Here is a 27,289-nt window from a genome sequence, read left to right on the forward strand (position 1 = left end):
AGACAAAGAATAATCTGTAGAATTTCAGAATATTTATATTTAAACATAAAATTAATTCTTGAATAATTGACTAACTTCGGAAAATTTTATAATTTTCATATGTACTTCTCTAAATAAAATATAATGACAACTATTCTCATTTTATTTATTTGTTTTCCCAAATCTTTTTTTACTTAAAAAAAAAAGAATAAAATATAAAGAAACATGTTTAAAATGATATTTGTAGCTTAATATATTTTTAATTAAACCCAGAAACCGACTTCAAACATAAAAGTCGCGTAAGACTCTAAATTGAGGGGAAATTTAAACTCAATACAGATATATAAAAATTTGTAGTGAAATAATTTCAAATTTGATAATTCTTTTAGATATAATACTGATTAAACAAATAATATGAATTTAACATTGAAATTTGAAATTTTACATTCAACTGTTAGTCCAATAAATGCCAGATGTAAATAAATAACAATTATATGGCAACTTCCATTTCGGGAAAGTATTATCCTATTGATTGAATTAAAATCTCTGGAATACTTGAGGCGTTTGTATATTATGAGTAACTTTTGCATCGGATAGCAATATCTTTATTCAATAAATGTCTAAACCATTAAATGATATTTTGCGAGCACACTTTTTTCGTTTATAATAGCATATAAAATAACTATATTAATGAAATAAGATTTTTATTTATTCGTTTATGTCAATAACTAGGCTTTATAAAAAAAAGTAGAGTTAACATATGTTACCCACGCAGTAAATTTTATTTCATGTTCTATAAAAATTTTTTACCCAGAAGCACTCCTGTAAAGATATTGTCTTATCGAGCAATTCATAAACACAATACATATCAATAAAAATATAATGTACTTATTTTTGTAGCAGTAATAACTTCACCGTCTTAGAGCAGAATCGACGATGATATCATATTTACTAAAGATATTTTCAAAATAAAAAAATAATATTTATTATTTCTAATTATAAAATTCATCAAAGGAAATTCACTAATCATTTCCCACAATTCAATTTAACTTCAAAACAGAAGGAAAACTCAAATGCCAATGAACCATGTCAATTTTCGGAAAAGGTAAGGAAAAATATTATAAATCCCAGAAATGAATAAGAATTCAAAAGTATGAATTTATAATCCCTGCATTTTCAAAATAGACAAACATTTTTAATAAAAATTCAAATTTATGTGTCTATAAATATTTTTCAGAGAATTAAAATTAAATTCTTATTTCCATGCCTTCAATACAAAACATCCATTTTATTGATAAAACTCTCAAATTTGAATCAAAACATCAAACAAACTATCAGCTATTTCCTTTTATTGTACCTTTAAACTTTTAACGCATTTGTAATACTGTAAATATTTCTATCATCTAATAACGTTGAAATAATTATTAAAATAAAAATATAATTGCTTTGTAATAAAATAAAATACAATCATATAATTTTCACTTTAATTCTTTTATCAGTTCTATATACATAGGTTGAAATTTTATAATTAAATGTACGGATTAATAATCTTAATCCAATTTTTATAAGTTGATAATTATTTTAAAATATTTTTCATAATTTTTTTTATTAAGTTCAATGCTACGGAATATTTTTTCAGTTGCATCAACAAACAAACAAAAAGTATAAAATATCCTGCATTATTGACATTGAATTGTAAATATTTTTAACTAACAAACATAACAAAAAATTTACCAATAAATTATTCAATGCTTATTACCAATAATTATTTCGAATTATCTAATAATGCTTTTTTAGTTAAATACAGGAGAAAAAAATTTGTTATATTCCGAGTATTTATTTTTGGAAACTAGGAACCAACCTAGAAATGACAAAACTTAAAAAAATATAAATATTGGAAAAAGTTAGGAAAATAAACTTACCTGGATCAAAGGGATCATAATCATAATCCAATAACCAATAGTAACGATTATCGTAATGTGTTCTATTACTTCTTCGTCCATTCCACCTTGATATTCTTCCAGATACAGTTAAACATATAGTTATGATCACGAAAGTGATCGTCCATCGTTGATCTAATGTCATTGCTTAGAATTTATTCTTTAGAATTGTTCTGACGCAGACGATAATTGCTTTACTATAAATATTAGCTCCAATATGTCGTACATCCAGAATCGTTCACAAAATAAGCACACATAATTAATTTAATTCACAGTTCTATAGGCAAAGCACTTTTTTTCTCCAAAAAATAATTTTTTTATTAAGAGAAAACTGATTACAATGTAATATTTTACGTTTTAAATGGGCCTTCTGATTTATCATCTGCCGGCATTCTTTATATTAATTTTTAAATTCAATTTTTCAGCACTCAGAAGAAATTTATCGTTTTACTAGGAAAGAATAATTCAGTTAAAACGAGATGCCTTCTACGTTCACTGTATTTCAAAAATAAAAAATACTAATTGAATTAACTTTAATGAAAGTATATTAAGAACTTCGCTGAGACCAGAAGAAAACGAAGAAAGATAGTTACATGTGATCCGGAAAAATCAGCGATAGAGAGTAATTCCAGATTGCAGACTAAGTTTCTTCTACTTCGAAAACTTCACTTTAAATGTTTCGCCTATAAGAAAAGTCCAGGCTAAATCTGAAAGACTGCCATCTATCCGTATATAAATTCTAAATTTAACTTCTTTTTTTTTTTTTTTTTTTTTTTAACTTTACAAAAATGAAAATAAAATATAACTTTTTTTAGCTAGTGCTTCGTTATACGACCAAACAGCCACGCACAAACCATTCGAAAAAATTTTTGTTGTTATAAATTCTGAAAGCAGACGATTTTCCGATTAAGAGAAATCTAGTGAAAACAGCACTAAAAGAGTTGTGGTTATCACTGCACGCGGTTACTTGACTAGAAAGGCAAATGACCACACACAATGAACTGGAGCAATCACCGGTCGCTTAGAAGCATGGAACGCAAAGGGAGAACAGATCTGTGAATGGACCGGAGCGAGTTTCAACGCTCCACAACACTCAGCATCTTGTGAAGTAGTGGAGAAGAGCAACAAGTGTTAAGGTCGACGGTGTGGGGAGTAGAAAGGACAGCTTGTTCTTGGCGGGAAACTAGTTTTACTTTCGCTCTTTCCCGTTCAAGTGTCCACTTAGAGCTTTTCGAGGAAGAAAATAACTATTTTATGATTCTTTGGATCTCTATCATTTTTCTTTTTTTTTCCTAGTTATTGATGTGCTTTTAATTTTCTTTAAGAGCGATATCCTTCAAAAATATATTAGTCATGCATATTAATTATTCAGATTGGAAATTGATAGATTTTATTATACCATTTGGCTTATCTAATTGGAAGTTAAGAGTATTTGTTTAATTGAATAGGATGAGATCGATTAGAGAGAGAGATAATAAAAGCTTCATAAATCGTCTGGCTTAAACTAAGTGATTATTTTAATATATCGGTCAAATAATAATATTTTTAAATTCATTAAACATAAATAAAAAGTAGCTTAAAATAACAAATATAACAATTAGCATTTTATAAAATGCTAATTGTTTAGCATTTTATAAAATGGGGCCATCTTTGTTAATCCGCAACTCATATAACTAAACTGTACAGAAATAACAGTGAATCAAAGGTAACAATAAATTACAGGGAATTTTTGAATGTTATAAAACAAATGTTGTATTCTTCCCCTTTTTTTTTCACGCGCATGGTTAAAATATCTTGCTCTGTTTCTTCAAATTTACCAGTTATATTTTTAAAAAATATATTCTATGCCTGACTGAGTGATGTTCAAATAAAAATTTTCAATTAAATAACATATCCTCAAATCTAAAAACAAGTTCAAGCCGTATAATAATAACTCTTCACTAAAAAAAGAAAGAATCAATATGAGAGTTTCATGGTTTTCTTCTATAAAAAGAGGATTCTTCTCTTAAAAAGAATCTTACGTTATTTATATTCAGAACGGATTAGGTCAAAGTCGTAATGGCGACATATTTCCGGCATTTTTCGCAACTTCAGCGGAAATGACCGCAATTGATATTGACCCAATGCTTTTTATGCTCTTGATAAGCCATTTATGATGCACAAGCATTTTTTGAATATAAATAAAAGAGCCAAAATTCTATTTACGTTCAAAATTCATTTAATTTTTATGTTTTGCACATTTGTGATAAGCGTCTATTTTAGAATTTTTTTAAATATTTAATTAACTTGATAAAAATATACAATTTAATTACATTGTCAATACAGGAGTATTAACATCCTCCAAAAGAATGGATTCTTTTTAATTCATTTTATTAAAACAATTTTTTATTGATAAATCTTACCACTTAACATTTTGTATGGGTAAAAATATTAAATAATTTACAATCAATTCGATTTAGTCAAAAATGATTTTAAAAAATATAGAATTTCTATTACAAATCACAGTTTAATTATATGTCACAGAATAAATCAACACGATTTATAACTGTGATCAATCACATCATTATAAATCACAGAAATTATCATTAAGTCAATAAAATTTTTATAATAGTATTTCATCTGATTTCCACTGCAAATCATTTGGAAATTTAATTTGCCTAAATTAAGACTCTTTGAACTTTTAAAATTCCAGATTCCTTTTGTATAAAGTATATCGAATATATCGAAAGTTTAAATTTCACAAAATATATGAACTGTCTAGAGCTCATGTATGCTCTGTCTCTAGAGCGCATATGAATACATTTTGGTTTGGTACAGATAGCAAATAGTCTTTAAAAAATCCACCATATAACTTTAATATAAAAGAAAAACATTTCTCAATGTACAAAATGAAATAAAAAGAAAATTTCCAGCAAACTTATTCTGATTTTGTTTCTGAAATTTGTCAGAGTAAAAAACTACATTTGTGAACTCTTAACCACGTTTTATCTCTAGAGCTTGTACGGTTACTTTCAGGTTTGGTACAGATATAAATGGCCTTTATACAAAAAAAAAAAAAAAAAAAAAAAAAAAAAAAAAAATCCATATAATTTAAAAATTATTATAAAAACAAAAAAGCGTTGTACGATGCAATAGAAATTAAATAAAAAGGGACAATTTTAGCAAATTTACTCTAATTTTGTTCATAAAATCTGTCAGATTGATCCTCATCATCTTCAGAAAGTCCATTATGAATTTCAGGATTTTGAACCGTTGTTGAATACTGATGGAAATAACTCAATAACATCTATTCAAGAAATTTCAGGATCTAATTAAAAGAATTAATAAGTCGTTACCTAGTTCAACAATTAGTAGGTTGGCGTACTGTGCTAGCCTACAGTCTGTACGAATTGAAGCAAATATTAAGCGACCATAGATCCAAAATTTTTCTTGCCAGATTTTACATCTCTGGGCAAATGCCTGCTGTTATGTTTGAAGTGCCGGCGTCCTGGCGTAGGGATAGCTCGTTTTTCTCGTAATTTGGGCGTCAGGGGTTCGAGTCCCGGTGCCGGCATGGTTGTTCTTCTATCTGTGAGATGTGTGAATGTGCCCCCCTGTAAAATGGTGTTGTGCAAGCGAATGTGATGCGTGAGTAGGTAAGACGTACTCTTGGCCTTAGTTGGCGCTACTAAAAATAAGAGACGCTCCATTGACTTAAAATCGCTGACTTGGTCAGCGAGCTTGTCCATGGCAAATGCCATTAGAAACAACAATGATTGAAGTTTTACTGATTTTTGAATTACAAACCATTTTCCATAACCTGTTTCAACAGTTTAAGTAAGTAGTGTTCTTCTCCAATTACTAGAATTATTCAGCTTCAGCTATTTTCAATGGACCATATGATTATGTATTTCATTGCTTAAATCATCATCTGTATCAAGTTGCTATAACCGACAAAAAAAATCACATCTTATTTTTTTAAATACATTTTTTAACACACTTAAAAATCCATTCCACTGTTTTTGACTTTTAAAAACATCATTCATCTTTTTTTTTTTTTTTTTTTTTTTTTGATGTCACTGTCATCCGGGAAAGCATTCCATTTGAACAAGGAGCTTCCTTTAAATTAAGTACGAAAGCTAAAGTAGTTCTTGAAGAAGTTTATTAAACTTTCTACGCTCTTGAAACATGGAGCTCCAAGAGGGTGCTGTCAGTCAAATTCTCTATCTGACGTCATTAAAATTATGATAATGAATCTTTTCTGCTCAAAAAAGACAAGTAGTGTTATAAAATTCCAATTCCGTTACATAGATTCAGATTGATCTGATAATGAAAAGTGGCGAAGTTTTTCCTTTATCATTCTTGTTACCCGTTTGTATCACTGACAGAAAGTGTCGAAAGGTGTTTTTTTTAAAATTCTTTTTGGTTTGTTTTTCAGAGTATTAACAAACAAACAAATCGTATCACAAGTAGTTACGATTCGGTTCCTTTAATTTGAAGTGTAGTTAATAAGTGTTTTGCAGTTATACAAAGTGACTGAATCCATATGTCTATTGCTAATTAATGAAAGCTATTGAAGCTTTAAATGTCCTGTCATCGTTTGCTTATTAAATAATGAATGTTTATTGAGCATTGTACTGAGACACTTGCAAATAACCATTGTCTAATCAACCATCCGTAGTTCATTGATATAAGATATTGCATAGTGATTAACATAGGTTTGTTAGAAGCTACTGCTGTTGACAAGATTATTTGCAAAAAAGTAGAAAAATTGCTCATCTAGACACAAAAAATATATAATATATATGAGAAAAAATGTCTTTATTCGATGATTTTTCGTAGGCATTTTTATCTAACTTCATTGACCGACAATTTACCTCTAATAAGACATAAAGCGAAAATTATTTTAAATTTTATTAATAAAGCAAGCCAACTTTTGCTAAATCTCAAGACAGAAAATAATGTTTAAAATGTTGTTACTTCTTCAAAACGTGTTTTTATCAATCACATAATCGGGACCAAAAGACCATTGCGGAATAGTTTTATTACTTGTACGTATCTGCTCCTATATGCAAATGTCACGCAATAGTTTATTACAAGTATTTACGTAAGTACAGATGAGAGACTGATAACTTAAAAGACAATGTTGAATATGAGCAATAATGTATGAATTTTCATTTCATTTAGCTATGTAGATAAAAATAAACCTAAAGAACAGGGAATAAAGTCAATGGAAGAAAATTGGCATTACAGAAAAGATCTTTGTATTGCGTGGAAGAGTGAGGATGTCTACTTGAGGAAGAATATTCATTGCTGAGATTAATCTTATCCGCAAACGTATACAGGAAGGAAATGCTTTTGTAAAAGACTTCTAAAAAATTACCTTCATCAACATTATAAACACAAGAGATCAAAAGAAACCACCGTGTGGTTTCTCCCCGGTCTGTCCGCAAGTAGTGTATCATTTTTTTTTTAATTCTTTTTAGTTTATTTGAACCTTTTGAACTTTTTTTAGCCGAGGACTTCTTTAACAACAGCACCTGTAGTGGGGAAAAAAAAGACTCATAAGAGATGGGCATAAAGCTTCCCATGAAGCTATTCCTTTTTTTTTTTTTTTTTTTTTTTTTTTTTTTGTAACTCCTTAACATTTATAAGAAAAATTAATTAAGAAAATCCTTTCGACTTAAAACAATTTTTATTAATGAATTCTAAATAGTTTTAATTATTCAGTTTCTTTTTATTAATATTAATGCCTTATTTTCGTATTTATTTTTTATTGTTAGAGCCGTAATTTTTTTCTTTGAAAAAGCAAGCAATCGAAAGTTAAAAATATGATACTTCTGTGAATTGAATAGATAATAAGATATTGCTTTATATATTTTATTGCATTTATTTCAAATACATATTACAGAAAAAAAACTCCGGTACTGTGCAGCTCAAGAAAAGAAAATGCACAAAGAATAATAAAATCACAAAATCCTTATTTTCGCAAAACAATATAAATCTATATCTATATCTATACTTATAATAAAGCTCAATGTGTGTGTGTGTATCTCTCTCTCTCTCTTTGTGTGTGTGTGTGTATCTCTCTCTCTCTTTGTGTGTGTGTGTGTGTATCTCTCTCTCTCTCTTTGTGTGTGTGTGTGTGTGTGTGTGTGTTAGCGCTCTACAAGCTAGACCATTTGACCTACAGCTACCAAATTTGGTACATGTATACCTTGGCGGTTGGGAATGTGCACCTGGGGTCCCTTTTTTGGAATTTTTAATTAGAATTTTAATTATTAATTAAAGAACAACTTTCCCGCCAGTAAAATCTTCATTTCCCCACCGCCAAATGAGTAATGCTTCAGTTTTTTTTTTTCCTACGCTAATAAGGTTAGGCTTAAGATTTTTCGACCGATTATTTCAAACGATCCTGTTTATTTTGTTAATGCTTGATGCATTCAAAATTAAACATTGTTAATTAATCGATCTTTCAGATTCATTCTGAAGTACTTTTGAATTAAAAAAAAACAGAATAAAGGAAATTAAAAATTTCTAATCTGCATAGCGTTATCCCAACTGGCGTAGAAAAATTCACGCATTTGCGTTACCATAACTGGCATTGAAAATTCACGCATGCGCATTGTGTTCTGATAGTTGACAACTATTTTCAACGGATGTGGACTTGATTTAAACTATTTTTAGGTTAGCTGTATGCTTTTGTAATTAAATTGTATTTATATTAGATATATATATTTTGCAATGCTTGTAGTTTTAAGTACATCGTTTTTTAAGTAGTTTTTTTAACCTGTTTTCGACCGATTATTTTAAGCGATTCTGTTTATTTTCTTAGTTTTTGATGCATTTAAAATGAAACATTGTTAATGAATCGATCTGCTCATGATCAATCTTTGAAAATTTTGTTGGCAAATTCTTGAGATATTACATAAATTAAGAAAGATATTCTTTAGTGCTCATAAGGTTTAAATGCTCAGTGACTCTGTTTTCAGTAATCATATTATAAAACAAAATGCTTTGTTTCAGTAAAAAATATTATTATATTAATTACAGATTAATCATTTCCACTTTAATTTAAAGCATAAATTCTACTGGAGCTAACAGAAAATGCAAAATTTTGATAAAGAAACTATTAAAGGAGGAACTACATAGAGTATTTAATTATTAAAATTTTAACGAGCATTAAGATTGGCGAATCGGCTGGCGAATAAGAGCGACCAAATACAGAATCATTTCTTTGTAAGAATACATTAAAGGTTGGGATTTACGACAATGGCTAAAAATATTGCATTTCTCAATGGCAGGCGTAATTAGTTATCATCACATCAATGGTACGAATAAGTTTGAGATCCCTTTGCAAAAAAAGCAGTATTAGTATAAAATTTCACTATTTACAAAAAAAACTGCTATGAAAACTCTAAAATACAACATATATCAATGACAACATAAAAAGAAGAGGTCCAAATCCCCGTGAAATAACTAAAGTATTTACAATTTTTTAGACAAGCAACACTATTAAAATTGAAGTAAATGACTACATAAATAAGAAAAGACCCAATCAATACGATCAATTTGAAAACTAATATCATTCAATTTCTTAAAAAAAAAGACCAAAATTATTTAATTCAAAAGACTTAGAAAAATCATGGAAAATAACATTAAAGTTCAAAATCATTTTCACATGTAGTTGAAATGCATATTAGAGAATGGAATTAATGTGTGCATAAAAATATATATGTCATTAAATATTGTAGAATCATTTAATAATTTTATTTAATAACAAGGACAAAAAAAATTTCATTGACGGATTTCTATAGAGGCCTATAATTTTTGGGTTCAGACCATATTAAAAATTTCATTTATCTAGATCTTTCTGGGGTTTTTTTCCCTTATTGAATTTATAAACAAGACAAAAAGGATTTGCGTGTGTGTGTGTGTGTGTGTGGTCTTAGGGTGGCGGTTTGGCTTATGAATATTCATCAAAATCTGGGTTCCAAATTTTGTGAAGGTTACAATACTTTCCTTCCATATATTTCAATAAAAAAAAAGCAAAAAAAGATCGAAAGGAAGGAAAGAAAGCTGTTTCGTTTCTATGACAAATTTCTTTTATGGTGTTCAGTGTCTTTTATCAGCACAATAGAAAGCCTTTCCTTAGCTCATTCTTCTCTCGAGGAAACTAAGTAACTCTTTCAATCCGACATCCTTCAATACTCTTCAATTCCTCAAGCTCTGCTTCTAGTGCAAGAAAAGGCAAGAAGATAGAAAGGTTATTCTCTTCCAAATATCCTCGCTAAAGTTCCAGGAAGTGTGGATTGGGAAAAATGCTATTCCTGTAAAAACAAACGGCCTGTTTTCATGCAGAAGGGAATGTTAAGAACAGTTTACTCGAGGAAGCGCTATAAACTTAGAACTCTGTGGTGCCAGACGGACCTTTTTATCTTGTTCAAACACAATAATGCTTTTCTAGGGATCATTGGAGGCAAAAATAGAACGATTAAAATGATAACACCGACGAATGATGAGGATGTTCTTTTGAAGTTTTAAAGACATTTGGGTGTCCATGTTTATCGCGCGTGAATCCGCCGTTCGTCAGACTGAATGGCTATTTCCTACGATTCACGAGCTCTTTAGATAAAAAGTAACAGCAAGAGAAAAAAAAAGGATTTGTGATCTCTGAGGGGTTTTTTGTTATTCCCTCAAAAATGTGATCTAATTGAAATATTTCGATGAGGTTTTTTACCAAGGGACTTATTCCACTTCATGCAATGAGTTTATGCGACATCACAATTTCAGACAGATTTAATTGCATGTTGCCATGTAACTGCCAATGACGTAGTAAATTAAATATGAGAAATTTTAATTGTTATATTTGGCGTTTACAGGTGAATCAACACACAAAAAAGTTATCACCATAGCGTCAAGCGAAAATTTATCTAGAACCCAAAGCGTGCCAAATTATATACATTAAAAAAAAAAAAAACACGATAGCTTTATCTTCTGTGTATTGCTGCCGCTGTACTTTTGATAACTGCATATTATCTTATATTCAGCTACAGAGTCATTTTTCCCCCCTTAAAGAAAGGCAAACAATCCCCAAACTAAACAGTTCGGGGTTTTGATGCCTTTGACTCTTAACAACAAAACTAAATCTTTCGCAATTTATATTATAAATCAGCAGTGTTGAATGTAAGCATTTCGTGGCCCTAGGCAATGCGTATTATAGAGCCTTTTCTTTTGATAAATTGGTCAATTAATTTCCCATTTCAAGACAATTTTAATTTAATCAATAAGTTAATGATATAGTCTTTTGCAATCATTAGCATATTTAATTAATATGTTAATTTCGGCATTTTTATTTTTGTAATTTTGTCAAAATATATATATCAATAATTATTTATTTTTCATGATTCATAATTATGAAGCATCCACATTTGTACACAATATTCGCTCAGTGTTAATACATATTGTAATAACAAAGTAGATTGAATGAAATAAATACGAACCTCACTAATTAGATTAAAGAAAGAGATAATATTGTTCCAATACCTTATAATTCATAAAATTTTTATTTTAAAAAAATGCATATATTTAGCGATAAAAAGCTAATAACATCTTTTAAATTTACCTGTTTGTGACCCTCCTTCACTTAGAGACCTTAGGCATCTGCTTAAGTTGAATAGTCGAAAATCAATCAGTCACAGTGGATCAGGGTATTTTAAGCTTCAGATTTCAACTCCCCGACAAGTTTAGAAAGGGATTTAAAATTAACAAAAAATTGACAAATTAATCTGTACGATCTAGTTTCTCCAACAATAAGTAGAAAAAGCATAATCCTCGAAATCCATCTTCAAGTGTGCAATGTCTTACAAATTTTTAATGAGTAAAATGAAACTAAATTTATATTTCGTTTTCAGCAACAAATTTTATAATTAGTTTACTAATGCCAAACTGGAGCACTTTTAAAGAAACGTATCCAGTTTTAATCTAAAACTCAAATGTTTAGATGGTCTAAACTAAATTGAATTGGATCAATTTGTATTGCAGCAATTGATTATAAAACGTATTTTTTATTTGTAATATAATTAATAAAAACGCGTAAACGCGTCTACATATAAAAAAATAAATTTAAACAAAAAATTATGGGACTGCACTTATTGAATATTGAATGAGAAAAAAAATCATATCTAACAACATTCTCATTTGAATATACTTCTAAGCATTCATTGATATATCTGTCCCTTCCATTGGTATATATATATTCTTCATTGGTATATCTGTATTGAATACTGATCACAATATATGCAATAATCACCCCCCCTCTCCCAAATTTAATTTTTATATTCTAAATATAAAAAATGACATGACTTCCCAAACCAATATGCAGTTAAGCTGTTCAATGACATGCTCTGCCATTTTCGTCTGGTCACTGTGATATAACGAGAATTGACTCTTTAAGTTAGTATTTAAAATATTTTATTGAAAATAGCATTTTCGACGTTGAATATCCTTCAGTTATACTTATATAACTTATCCACATCTTGAACCATAAACATAATTTAATAAATTTAAAAACGCCACTAAAATTGAGAAACTGTGATTAACATGATCGAAGGATGATTTTGTTCAAATGAATACTCTACATTAAAAAATGCCAAGAAAGGAGAAAAACTTGTAATAACTCTTCCATCTATTACAAGATGAAAGAACTGCTTAGTAAAGTGCTGATTTTTTAAAAGCACATTATTTTTTTTCTTTGCCAATACCCATTTGCGATAGCCATTATTCTTATCTATTTGGCGAGATGATCGTTCACAGAAACGTTTAAGCTCTCAAGGTGTGCCAAATGTGTCTATCCTTCCTAAATGTACATCATTAATAAAAATTGATGTACAGTTATTGTGAGGAAGCAGCAATTTACTTAATTACGATGTAGAATTTCAACGCAACCGTGAGACCGAAACGTGCTGATGGATTTGATCTTACCGAACGAATAATCCTCCACAAAATGACGGCTCGCCAAGTCAAGTCGCCAAAGATAAATGAATATCAGTATCTCTCAAAGTAATAGCTATTAAGGATGAAGTAAGGAAAGATATCTCTGAAGCCACGCTGGTCAGGTCCCATGGTGGTGTCATATTTCTTGGAAAAGGTGACTTCAAGAAGATAGGAACTGGATGATCGTCGGAATCTTGCTAATTAGATTTGCAATATCACGCCCGGAGAGCATGTTAGGTGGATTATTTTTCACTTTTTTTTTTTCTTGTTGCACAATCTCATTTCACCTTTCTCTTTCTTTTCTTTCTTTCATTGGTTAATTTTTCGATCAGTCGATATATAGCGACTTGATTATTTTCCACTTTCTCAGGCAGGATCGTTATTTAGATGTTGTCTATCTGATTTATTGCTTCTTATTAGATGTTGCTGGTTATGGAAATGAAGTATCGAAATGTGTTTGGTAAGTGTGCGTGTAAAATTTGGAATGTCGAATAATATTTCCATCCAAATGCTTTCAGCAGCTCGTATCAAGGATAACCGGTACATCCTTCAAAAGAATGTAAAGTGATTGAGGAAAATGCGACGAAAAATGCATGAATTTAATGAATATTTACTTAGAAAATGAAGATAAATTAATGCATATAATTATATTCCATAAATAACACGCCCATTGAAATATTTTTAAAAATTTAAAATTCACTGTTTTTCCCGGGAAGGATAAATTACGTAAGTCGCCCTAAAATTGCATACATAGAAATATGCTCTTGTTTTAATTCAATCTTTTCATGCGAAACTTATTGATAGGAACATTTTTTAACAATTAGTTTTAAAAACTATAATAAATTTATTTTATTTTAATGACAACTCTTATTTTTAAAAGTTTTATTACATTACATTCAAATCCTCCGTTTTGAAGCAAAAATAGGGTTATTTTGAACACAATGAAATTAGGTGAAAAGTTTTTGAACCATGTTAGATAAAAAAGCTTTACTTTAAGATAAGATAATATTTGATCAATGGCCTAACAACCGAGGGACAAGAGGGTATAAATACCCTGGGCGACAGTCTTAGAGAGCACCATGAAAACGAAATGAATACCTCTTTATTTTAAGCCTCTTTTGTACTTATGCTATTTTTCGAAATATCAAATATGACTAGAGATAAATATTATATCACATTCCGTCCTAACAGCATAAATTTCAAAGCAGCATTGTTGTGAAATCTTCACGATACTTTCTTTGTATATCCTCGTTCTTTTTCCTTCTTTCTTTTCTTTTCTTTTCTGTTTTTTTTTTTTTTTTTTTTTTTTTTTTTTTCACTTTTTACTTAATTTCGTTTTGTAAATAGCATTTATTCTCCTCTCAGAATCTGTCCTTTTTCTGTTTTTATTTTGTGATGGTTTTTGTCTTGTACATTCGTATAATTTTGTGTCTTCAGAGTTTTTGTTACCAATATATTTCTGTCAAATTTTTTAACACAGAAGAATAGCTCAATCTCATGAACTTGATACTGATCAATTTTCTTCAAATTTCTAATTTAAACAATTAAATTTTGTAGCTGGTAAGCTTAGAAGAACCAGAAAGATCATTACCCTCAAGGGTTGTGATTTGTCTTCTACTTCATGTACACGACACTGTTTAAATAATCCAACGTTATGGAGGTTTATTGCAGTTCATTGGCCACCGGCCGGGGTCTTCAGCTGCATTCAGCTTAAATAATCTTGATGGTTAAGATAGCAAGGGCACGGAATGGTGTTATGTTATGTAATTCAGATGGAATCGGAAATGTAAAATAATATTTTGTATCTAACTTTAGAGAATAATACCAGGAGAATATCTCTACATAGGCTTAGTTCTATAAGCATGTAAGCCCGATTGTGATGCAGAAGACATTTTTAAATATGACTAGAAAAAAAAATTTGTTATCTATTATTTTAATTTAGAATATACATTATGAATAGATATATAGCTATATAAATAATTCGTTAAAAGGCGAGTATATCCGTTAAAAAATTCAGAACAAATTTTTGCAAGCTGAGTACGATTTATTTTAACTTCAAAACATTGAAACGGATAAATCTAATTCGCCATGTTCTTCCGCATCTTTATTATTTTAGACAAGCGTAACCAACAACTTTAGCTAATGAAAAATCTCACTACCTTCGTAAAGACCAAAATTCACTTCCACGATGTCTTAAAAGATCGCAAAATCCCCACACCGAAATCCCTGTCCGCTATCGGTAATTTAAGTGGCCATTCATAATCTTAAAACTCTTTTTCAGGTTGGTACTTCAGGCGACTGACTGCTCGACTTTATCTTCATCCACACCACTTCAAACCAAGATTAACTGTTCTTACCTCAAGCTTTGAGTAAGTGAAGAAGATATTGCAGTTCTCAACCGGCTTATAAACCCTTCCCAACAATACTATCCCATCAACATTCAATAAATCTTTTGACCTCTTTGCCAAGCTACCGCTTTTCGGTAATCTGAGAAATTACTCAACTGGTGAGACTATCTTTCACAGCTACCGCCCACAACGAAAGATAGGCTTCGTCTCAGCTAACTTTTTTCTTTTTCTCTTTTTTTTCCCCCAGTATCGATGGCACTAGGAAGACGAGGGAAGTAAAAAAAAAAGTCGGTCCTGGCTTAACGGTTTTGTGAGCAATTGTAGAATCGTTCACTAAGTTCCATGCATCGAAATAGATTCCAGAATGTGGTTTTGGTTTTTTGGAGGGATTCCTTTTATTTGTTCGTCCTAAAAAATTTTTCGGATGGCCGATTTAATTCTTATACCATTTCCTGAAGTGAGTTATATTGAAATCCCCGAACTATTTTGTTTCTTTACAAAAAGAATGAGTTTTCTTCATTTTCTCATTGAATTTATTATTTTTTAGGTTTACAAGAATAAATCGTTCATACTTTAAATGAATTTCAATTTTACGTTTTGATTTTCTTCAAATGCACAACTTCATCTGAATTGCAATTGGAAAATCAGCGTGAGTGGTTTCCGGGAAATTTTCCCGCATATTCTCTATTAAAGGTCTTATCCTCTACCTGCATAAAATTGTGAACCTTGGGTGAGATCGTGAATGCCTTCATGGCACTGGCGAAAAACAGTTACGAAATATACATCTTTGGTGTATTCAAGCATTTTAAGTGAATTTATCAGCAAATATGCATTTTAGACGTATTTTTACTGAGCGACTGGTACCCAAATATGAAACAGAACTACAGTTATAGCAATAAGATAAAATACCGAATTCTATTAACTTAAGTTATTGCATTTATGAGTTATTGTGTTTACACGCATGCGCAACCCTATAACAGATTTGGTTCAAAATTTGCTAAGAATCGATATTTTAGATACTAAACTTGTATATGAAATTTTATTTATCTAACTCTTTGCATTTTGTAGTTATTGAGTTCATCAGTATTCGAAGAGCCAAAGAGATATATTTCAAATGGATGGATTTTGTACAAAATTTGATGAAAAATTATAAATTTAGTGCAAAAGTCGCATACAATATTTCATCCGTCTAACTTAAATCAGTTTCGAGTTATTCTCTTCACAGATAGACATGATACAAAAAATAGTGTTTTTCGAACTGATGTAGATCTGGTATGTTAAGATTCATCAAAACCTCGAGTTCGAATTTTTCGATGATTATTTCGTATACGAAAAGGTAAAATATAATCTCTCCTCGTATAAGAAATATACTTATAAAATAAAATATGTAAAAAATTTTTAATTATAATAAAATTCCGATCTAAGTACGATCTACAGCAAGAATCCCATTATTAGGAGTGATTTATAATCCAACGTCTACGAGGTAATATTAAAAATATAAAAATATAAAGTAAACGTTTATAGTTGGTAAAATATTAGTAAATATTTTACCAACTAATTCTCTATAGATGATTTTATGTTAACATTGATTTTGCTGCCCAAGGTAAAGTACATTATATTGGTTAATTTAATTTTCATATTTTAACACATTTTTTTAACTTGATGAACATGTTGGTAATTTTTTAGAGTAATTTATTTTAGTTAACTCTTCGTAAAAATGCACGCGTTTTTAATTATGCATTAATATTCATAATTCTGCAGAATCCACGATTATACACAATATTATTTAAGTAGACTTTCGGTTTTATAAATATTTTAATAAATAAGTAAACGAATTGAAACAGATAGGAATATGGCCAATTACATTTGACAAATATTATCATAATATATTTTAGTTTACTGAATTTGTAATTTTTAGAAATTTATTTATTTGACAAAAGTAAACTGACAACGTATTTTTAATGAACCTGCCGGGGCCCCTCTCAGTCCAGCGTTCCAGGCAACTGCTTAGTCTACCTAGTCGGAAATCAGTCTCGAAACACAACGCCTAAACTTGCACTGACCGCAACAGATGCAACATAATTAGAATTGGAAAGATTAAAAGAGTGAACATTTACTGCTCGAGGGAATATTTTGTTAGTGGATTTCTTTCTTCTGCTTTTCCTCAAAGTGATTTGTTAATTGGAATCCTACCGTATTTTTATTTTTAAACTCAGGAATAGGGGAATAAAGCTGGAAGAAGTAAACCTCCAGAGCCATTGTCATTTTTTGCTGTCTACCACCAACGAGAGGTGGAAAAAACGCAATTCGCTCAATTTTCTCAATTTTGAGAGAGTCTGTTGAATAGCCATAGAAAAAAAAATGTTTTTCAAGGTTTATAATGTTAATTAAGAATAAAAAGTAAATTGAAATGGATTGGACATGGGTAAGGAATTTCATATTTTGGGTCAGCATACAAAAAAAATATATAATCGACAAGATTTCACGAACCATATAAATGCTTTAACAACTGAAAGTAAATGAAGACGATTGTAATCAGGATTTCATATGACATCATTTTCATAATTCAACAATCTCCAGGCTATTCTTTTTCATTCGCGAATGCCACCCATGTATTCTGAAATGCAATCAAATTTGACAAAAGGCTTAATCAACAACTAATTTAGCAAGAATACTAAAGAAGATGAGTTTTACAAGAATAAAATCTTATAAAGTGAAAAATAATTTAATATGCTTAGTTTGTGAAATGAAACAGATTTTTGACAAACAGGGAGATTTTATTCGCATGTCTGAGGCACTGCTTTTAAATGTGAACTTTAAAAAAAGGTATGTTTTTGAAACTGTTGTCACAAAACAACGCCATTAAATTATCATGTATTATTAAACATTGGAAGTTTTATTAATAGCAAGCATTATTACCAACATATATTAGAAATCCAATTATCTGAATTCCACTTATCTGGATTGCCAGTTACTGGATTGCTTTGAAAAAAATCCGCAGACAAAATCGTACCGAATAAAGACATTGAAAAAATCTACTTCGATTAATACTTACTTTCAAGCAGTAATAAATATTTTAATGCAGTACGTAAAAAGCATTAAATTATTTAATATATTTAACAATGTTCTTTTTCCTCCAGTTATTTGGATATTTAATTACCCAAATTCAGTGTGTTTCCAAACAATCCGAATAACTGAAATTCTATTATAGTGAATATGTAATGTAATTGTTATTAGCGTTACCAACTCTATCTGCCATCATATTTTCTTTTTTATATCCGTACATTTTATATATACCACTGTTTTGAATTTTAACCCGATGCATTATCTGTTTTGAAGAGAGATTGTCAGACTAGGACAGTAAAAACACATAATCAGATAATCGCAAATTGAGTTGTTTGGTCAATTTATCAGAGATATTTAATGATAGCACAAATCACGCATAAAATTAAATAATATTCATCATAGAAGTTATTAAGACACAGTGTTGCATTTTCTACTTCCTAAAAACTAGAGAAATTTATCAGAAACTACTTATTTAAAATTAAATAAAATGTGCATCGGTTTTCTTAAATTTAATATCTTTAGACATTTTTTATAGACTTTTAGCTAAATAATTTAATAATTATTTAGCTAAAAGTCTAAAAAAGAGGTAATTCGGGAAGTTTATTCTGAATAAGAAAAAATTCATATATATATTATTTTAAGTTTTGAGAAAAGGGTCTAAGGGATTGCCCCAGCTAATATGGGATGCCTGGTCACTTTAGAAATGTGCAACGAATCGTTGATCAAACTATTTGACCAACTTGTTTCTCCTAAAAAGCTTGTTATTTCCTTTCAATGAAGTCATTAAATTCTGTGGCTGATTAATGTTTAGTCTACAAAAGATTCCGCGCATGTGATAAAAAATAATAATTTACTTTGGATTAAAATGCCGTGTTAATCTTATTTTAGTTTTTAAAAAAATGTTTTCTTTTTTCAGTTAACACTAGGTTTACGGGACACGCCATTTATATGCGCTTCGAATATTTTTAGGAAAACTACAAAAACCATTCGCATTTTTATTTTATCTCTTGCGCTGACTTTTATTCGTCGAGCGAAGTAAATATATATTGGTCTATTTTCTTCCAAAGTTTTGAAATATTGATATTCTCTATGTGGTATACCTATCTCTAAGGAAGTGCATCAATTTGATGCGATCGTAATGTAAATAAAATTTTTATTAAATTAGTTTTACCCTTGCAAAAATTACAACAATAATAAATATGAATACACTGACTATACCTAGATCTCATTATTTCAAATGAAACAAGCCGGATAAGCAACAGTAGCAAGAACGGAACGCAGAATGTGAATTGCGTCAGAGTGCAAAAACATTTTGAAAGTAGCAGTTGCTATTAGTTCCAGTTTTTATTATTATTATTATTATCCAGGAAGGATTTTCTATTTCAGTTGGCCAAAAAACTGGTAGAAGAAGAAAAGAAACAATACAAAAACATAGATTATAATAAACCGTCACCGAGTACTTTGCAAGAACGCAAGATTAACCCAAATTAGATTTTGTAAAAGAAACAAAATTGTAAAAAAAAAAATGTGAAAAGATTGTTTGCGAACAGTGTACAAATAAAATTGAGTATTTGTGTACAACAAATTTGAGTATTGTGTAAAAGAATGAATGTATAACATTGAAGTAATGTACTAAAATATTATTGAATGATAAAAATTTTCTATAAATAGATATCTCATATATACAATTTTTACTAGTAGTATTTAATTATTTTGCTTTCTAAGTGGTTGTTTTTCTTTAAATATATGTATTCGTTCATTTATCAAATTGACGCGTGTTCATAGAGATAGGTATATAAGAATTATCCGTAAGCATAGTGTTAAAAACTTTTTCGTTCTTAATATTTTAGACATTTTATTAAGTTAAATTCCCAGTTCGGATAATTTAAATTATCTTTCCAATTTTACAATGTTTTTTTTAAAGATGTTTTTTCTCAATTGAAGAACAGAATTTTTTAAAGGTTATCTTCATTTAATGATCTAAGAGATTTATATGCCTAAACGGACAGTATTTCAGTTTGAAAAATGTGCTTTTCTGTAATTGAATGACCGTATATCCAACATTTACAGTTATAATTACAATGTTTCAACTAATGTTTTAATTCTTTTTCGTAGTTATACTGAACTTTAAATTTTACATTTCACTATTATTTTTTTCCATCATTACTTGGTTCATTTTGATAAAAAAAAATGAAAGCGATCAAAATGTTTCATTTGTTTACTATGCATAAGTCATTAATTTTACAACCTCCAGAAATACAAAAGATAAACACTGCCAAGTTATATCTTTCATGTAAACAGACATTAATAAGTGTTGCCAATTTTGTGCGGAACATGCTTCAAGTTCCCTTTTTATTTCACACTCTTTTTAATCTCAAAAATGAGATAAACTTCTACATTTTCCTCGCGTTTGATATAAACTTGTTAACCTTGCCTACGCATTCAGTATTTGACATGAAATACCAAAAAGAAACTTCATTTGAATAAAGAGTTGGAGCAAAGTAATTACATGCTTTTAAAAGAAGAGACAAGACATGGATTACTGTACTTATACGGTCACTACTGACTTTGAAAAAAAGTTATAAAATCCATCTAGTAATTGCACCTTATATTCTATGTAAATATAACATTGTTTTTTTTTCGTTTGTTTTTGCCAACAAGGTTTGCCTAAATAAGTATTTAAAGCTAAGTAGATTAACGAAAACATTTTGTTTTCTTATAGACCATGTACTAAATCACACACTTTCCCTTCAGTTTCCCACCCTTCCCCTCTCATTTTTTTAAAATCAACTATTTCCCGTCTACAAAAAAATTGCTGGTCTTACTTGTTATTCGCTCTGCATTGATGTTAAATGTTCGTATATAGTTATACGAACGTGAGTCTAAAGTAGATTTATAGTACAAGTTCCAGAAGTGACTCTCCCATTTAATAATAGTTATTTCACTAAATTAAACCTCTTCTCACTTTTATTAGCAGAATTTTTTTTCTCTATTATGCAAATATAAGCTCTCAACTGCAATAGATTTATTTATTCTTTAAATTTCAGCTGTCTTAATTAAAGTGGCTATATTTTCTGAGCTCCTACGCATTAGAAATCAAAGCAAAACATTGTATATGGGAGGGAAAAGAAATAAGGACATAAAATAAAATGCAAAAAATAAATTTTAAAAGATCAGAGACAATGAAATAGCTAATTTTAAAAATTTCAAGAGGGAAAAAGATCTAAAGGCACATAAAAACGTTTTATTATTACTTTTATTATTTTTCCTCCTAGCTGATTCATTTAATTTGATGATTTTAAGAATAGTAAAAGGTGGGGTTAAAGATCTTTGAAAGCTAACTTTTTTTAATATTAACTAAATTTAATATTTTTTTTATATGGAGCATTTATTATTAGGTATTTTAATTAAGGCGTTTTATACTATTAAAGCAGAGAACTATGCAGTTTTAAAGAGGAATAATGCAAATATATTACAGGAAATAAAATGCTGTTTCAACACACACAAAAATTCTTAAATTTTAGCTTTTATTCCGATTATATTTTCAATTTAACATTGAAAATCTTAACTATATTTTTTTTCAATGCAATTAAAATGCCATCTGTAGCAATTCAAATACTTCTTATTAAAGGAGTATTTGAAATTTCCTTTGGACTTCTATTAGTAAAAGTGATTAGACGTTAAAGATTAACCAAAGCAATTCTGAATTGTAATTTTTTATCCCATATTGAACATTTTAATTAAATTTCACGAATTGTCCCAGATTTTAATTATAAATAAACAGCAGATATTAAAAAATGTTAAACAGATTTAATTCTTAAAAATAAATAAATAACTTTTCATTTTCAATTTCTGAAAAACATATAAAGTGACCAGATCTTCCGAATTACCCCTCAAAATTCTGCTTTTTGACACGTAGCCCCGAATTGAAGAAATGCCCAGAATTTGAACTAAATGTTCCGGATAATTCTGCTTTCCTGCTACATTAGAAAAAGTAAACCAAACAATTATTTAAAATATTTTCATTCGAAAAGCTCTGCTTCTATCTACTGAAAAACTATTTGGTGTGAAGAATTAAGATCATGAGATAATGCATATTTTTTTCAACTTCGGGATTAAGACGTATTAATGGTTAATAACATCTTCCGAGTAAAAAATAAATAAATGTCAAAAAATTAGAATTAGCTGATATTCATTTTTGCCTACTACGAATGCGAACTTTCCTATCCTCTTTTCCAAATCATTTACACAATAGAACTACTTTTGAAGTGTACTCCTTGAGGTCTATGTTTAATTTCAAACACTTTACAGCATTAATTTAGCTGTTGCACTAATTTCCATCTTCATACCAGAAACTTCTAATTTGAAGATAGTTCATAAAATTGAAATCATTCTAAAAAAAACTTTTAAGCATACAAAAAAATGTCCCGTGAAAATTTGCATTTAGTATTAAATTATAATTTCAGTGCAATCTGATAATTGTTTTGTAATTCAAACCAGTAGCAGTGGTCTCCTTAAACTTTCTCGCATACTTTCTAATAAACTTGTCATGTCAGAGAACTGGCACTGGCGTACAATAGTTACAAAATATTAGCTTTTGGCGTAAATTTAGCATTTTTACTGAATCTATCTGGTTATTCTTCGCGAGTTATTTGGCCATTAATTTCAGGTATGTGTTGATAGTATCCAAAAATCGAATTTGTGTTTTAGATACGTTTTTCTCAATAAAGTAAGTAATTCAAAATAAGGTTTTTTTCAAATAAATTTTTTTTAACAAAACGGCACTCCTAGTTCTAAAATCTCATACCAAATTTGATATATTTAAATCACTGCGTTTTTTAACTATCGCGTTTACATGTTTATGAAAGTATAGACTGACATACAGTCAACCCATAGTTGGATTTCGTTTAAAATTTGACAGATGTCTCCATTATTGATGTTAAATCTGTGTACCGAATTTTATCTATCTAGCTCTCTTTATTTTGTCATTACCGTGTTAAATTATATTCGAACAGCTGGACAGACGGACTTTTTCTGAAAAGATTTTCTCAAACTTTGATAGATTTGGTGTAGATATCGTATACTAAATTTCAACCGTCTAGCTCAAAACACTTTTGAGTTGTTTTTGTCAGAGACAGACAGACATTTTCCAAAAAATGCGATTTTTGAATTCAAGTATATATGAAACGAGGCGATTCGTCTAAATCTTGAGTTCAAATTTTTTGACGATTACTATAATTTCTCTAGACTACGCATACGAGAAAGTAAAAATATGATCACTCTAACGAAACTAATAAGAACGAATAAGCCTGACGAAAATAAATTTTAATTAAATTTTCTTCTTATTTATTTTCTGTTTTTTTTAAACATTGATTTTTCACTGTTTTTAATTTTTATTTTTTTTGCCTGTAAAATTTCTACTCTTTTCTTACCAGCATCATGGGTAAAGATTAGAAAATCCAGTCACTGCGTGTTGGCTGATCTATAAATAATAAGTTATAAATTTCATTTCGTTCGTAAAGGAGATATTTTAGAGAGTTTTCTGTAATTTTGAAAATAAATGTTCTAATCTACTATGAAAATCTTAAGCCCTCAGTTGAAATGAAGTCTAAAAACAAATTACAGCACGTGCATGAACTGTTCGTTGAAAAATGAAAACTAAGTCACGCTCTTATCTGCTTTGTTAACAAGGCTAGTCTTTCAAAATAAACAAATAGATATACACGTCTTAATAAAATAAAATAAAAATATTTGGACGAAAATTCCTGGAGGAAGGCCCCTCTAAACACAAATTACATTAGCGCAAGAGATGTTTCACGTCAAGTGGCAAGTATATTTAGGAAAGGTAGTAAATTTACAGACGGTAAACATAATTTCTTTGTGGTAAATAGAAAGCCAGTATCTGCACTGTCTTTTCCTAAATAGCTTATCACTGAAAAAATCTACAAGAGAGACGGTAAAATTCAAGGGAAGGGAGATTGGATATCGCATTTCAACGCCTTGACATTGATTAATAGGCTACGTGGAGAGAATAACTTTCCTGAAAAATTGCAGGGGAAAAATACAAAAAAGGAGATTGGAAGATACCCTTGCATTCATTCCAAAATATGCGCTAGAAGAATGCTAATAGTGTGTGTCCGTGTCACCTTGTTTAAACCATGACTGACATGCCAGCTATCGAAGACAAAAAAGTAATCCCTGTAAGAGGGAAGACATTTTGGGACGTAGGTTGTCTGAACTTGTATCTTAAATTAATCTTGTTTAGGTTTTCTAATTAATTGATACTCTTTCACGCCAGTTAGTTTCTTTTTTTTCATCACGTTGAAGTATTTTTGTAATTTATTGCAGAGGAAAAAACTTATTTGGCGTGAAATGAATTAGAGACGTGAGATAATGTATCTTTCTTTCATTCTTAGGATTAAGACGTGTTAATGGTTAATAACATCTTCCCTGTAAAGAGGCGTCGAAAATAGAATTAGCTGACATTCATTTCTGCTGCAATGAATGAGAACTTCCCCATCGTCGCTCCCAAAAGAACGACAGAATAGAACTACGAAAGAAATACGTCCTGTGTTTAATTTAAGACATTTAATGACAATTATGTAACATTTACATTATCTTAAATTCGAATATATTCGGTAATCTTAATTTTTAAAAAATCCGAATTAAAGATAATTTATAAACTGAAATCATTCTAAAAAATGTTAGGTTACGAAAAAAAATAACATGAAGATGTTAATTTAGCATAAAATAATATAATAACTACATTAGGAAAATTTTTTGTTGCATAGTATACTAATGCAAATAGTTAATCGTTCGCAAATTTTATAAGATGCAAGAATAATGATAAAATTTCAAAAAGCACCGTTTAAAAATAGAACATAACCTCAGCACTCTTTAAAATTTGAAAGAACGTTTGAAGTAAAGTTGAAAAAAGGAAGGAAATTTAGATATACATATAAAACACAAAATTAAAATGAAATAATTCTATGTGAAACTTAGCAACTATGTTTTATATTATAAAGGTCCATAAGATTAAAATAAAAAAGATCCGTATTATCCAACCATTGTTACTTAACAAAATTATACAGAAAACTCTCTAATAATACAGAATAAAATACAGAAAACTCTCTAAAATATCTCATTTATGAACAAAATGAAATTTATAGGCTGTTATTTATAGATCTGCCAATACACAGTGATGAAAAGAAAAGAATAAGAAAAAATGAAAATTCAGAGATAAGATGAAGAAAAAATAATACTAATTACTTTTGGTATCCTTAAATTCACCAGAATTTGCAATAAACTTTGAAAAGAATTCTGATGTTTCTAGATTTTGCAAATTCAAAATAATTATAGCAAAAGGAAATGACTAAAATATTTACTTTATGTGTACAAAAATTTCAACAGGAATAACAACGAATAAAATTTATTAAAATCGCAAAAAAGAAATTTTCGGGCATTTATAAAATGTAGTGGGATTAGATTTTTTAAACATACAGTACTTATAATTTTTTTTAAAAAAACCTACCTTCATCATAAAAATCAGACGTTATTATGTTCTTTTTATTCTATAAAAAATCTATTTCCTTTGTTGAAAAATAATCATGATAATCAATTAAATATTTACATCATCCAAAAATTAGAAATTTTTATAAACCCATGTAATATATTTCTACTGCTTTTGCTTACTTCATTTAAGCTATACTTTATTTATACATAATTATTTAATTATATTCTTGTTTCTGGCTTTTTAAAAAGCAAAATGAGAAAGCAAGCAATAAAACAACAAATTAAGTCCACAATTAGTATTTTTTATGGAAGCAAGACAGCTCCATATCATATGGCCACTTTATTCAGAAATGCACAAAACAAAAAAACAAAAAATCACAAATTACCTCAGATCAAAAATTAAAGTAATTCTAAACAACTAAATAGGAAACATTTACAACATTAATTTTTGAACTCAATAAAGAAATCATTACAGTGTAAAAATTAATCTGTCCATTTACATCATACACTTTTACGAACACGAACATAAAAAAAAACTATTTTATTTTTTTGCAATGAATTTAGAGAGGCACAAAAACAAGAATTTTATTTCGCACAAAATAATTTCTTCATAAATAACAATTATCTGCCAGATAAATAAGTCTAACACTGTGTATGTATTGTAATTTTATGCATTAATGTTGCTTTTTATTATATGTAATCTCTGTTTTATTATATAAAATTTTACAAATTATGATGTCATTATCTCCTAAACCGCTTCACTTTTAATGGCACATTACATCAAATTATTTCTGTCTGTTTTAAAATTTTATTCTGAAAAAATTTTTACTTTTTTCAGTATACACAATTAATTTTAATGACTGATAATCATAGTAATTGAAGGGTTTAATTTGAATGGATTAGTATAAAAAGAATTTAAGAGGTTCCGCCCGAAAAAGAATTCCTTTCTGATTCGGCTCTTAAACTTGGTTCTACATAATTGGACTATTTTTATTTTGGTTTATAAAAAATAATTACGATCTTATTGTCTTATTTTTATTATTATATTTTATTTTTATTGTTTGCAATTTTTTATAACTTAATAGACTTTTCAATTTACTAAAGCAAATTATTATTCAAAGTTAATGTTTATATTTGTATATCTTTATAAAAAAAATTCGATTACTTATTATACTTAATATAGGCAACTAAGTAAATAAACAAACAAATGCTATATTTCAAATATGCTGAACCATCATCTATTGATTTAAAACTAGTTATCATTAAATATATAAATAGTAGTATTGCTTCTGGAGTTATTATTTCTTAGTCACAGAATAGGAACAAGGAAAGCATTGCTTAATATAGCTAAAAAAGAGACAAATAAAGAAAATTTAAACGAAATAATTTCCAGCTAGGCGACCTCAAATGGCATACTAGAATATATTAAGTAGGGATTGCAACACCGGGATACCGAATACCGGTATTTTG

The 27,289-nt window shown here is 28.9% G+C and overlaps 1 protein-coding gene across 4 annotated transcripts in view; it reads right to left on the reverse strand.

Annotated features, from left to right (window-relative positions):
• LOC129968187 (laminin subunit alpha-1-like) overlaps positions 1–27,289 on the reverse strand; it is a 214,944-nt gene that overhangs the window by 93,006 nt on the left and 94,649 nt on the right. For 3 of the 4 annotated variants that reach the window (XM_056082037.1, XM_056082038.1, XM_056082036.1), the window contains exon 1: positions 1,902–3,006. The exons of the other annotated variant lie outside the window; for it this stretch is intronic. In XM_056082037.1, the coding sequence (XP_055938012.1) occupies positions 1,902–2,064 (163 nt within the window). In that variant the 5' untranslated portion in view covers positions 2,065–3,006. Of the gene's footprint in view, positions 1–1,901; positions 3,007–27,289 lie in introns of those variants that run through there. 4 annotated transcript variants of the gene reach the window in all.

This window comes from Argiope bruennichi, chromosome 5 (genome assembly GCF_947563725.1).
Source record: "Argiope bruennichi chromosome 5, qqArgBrue1.1, whole genome shotgun sequence".
Classification (NCBI taxonomy): Eukaryota; Metazoa; Arthropoda; class Arachnida; order Araneae; family Araneidae; genus Argiope; species Argiope bruennichi.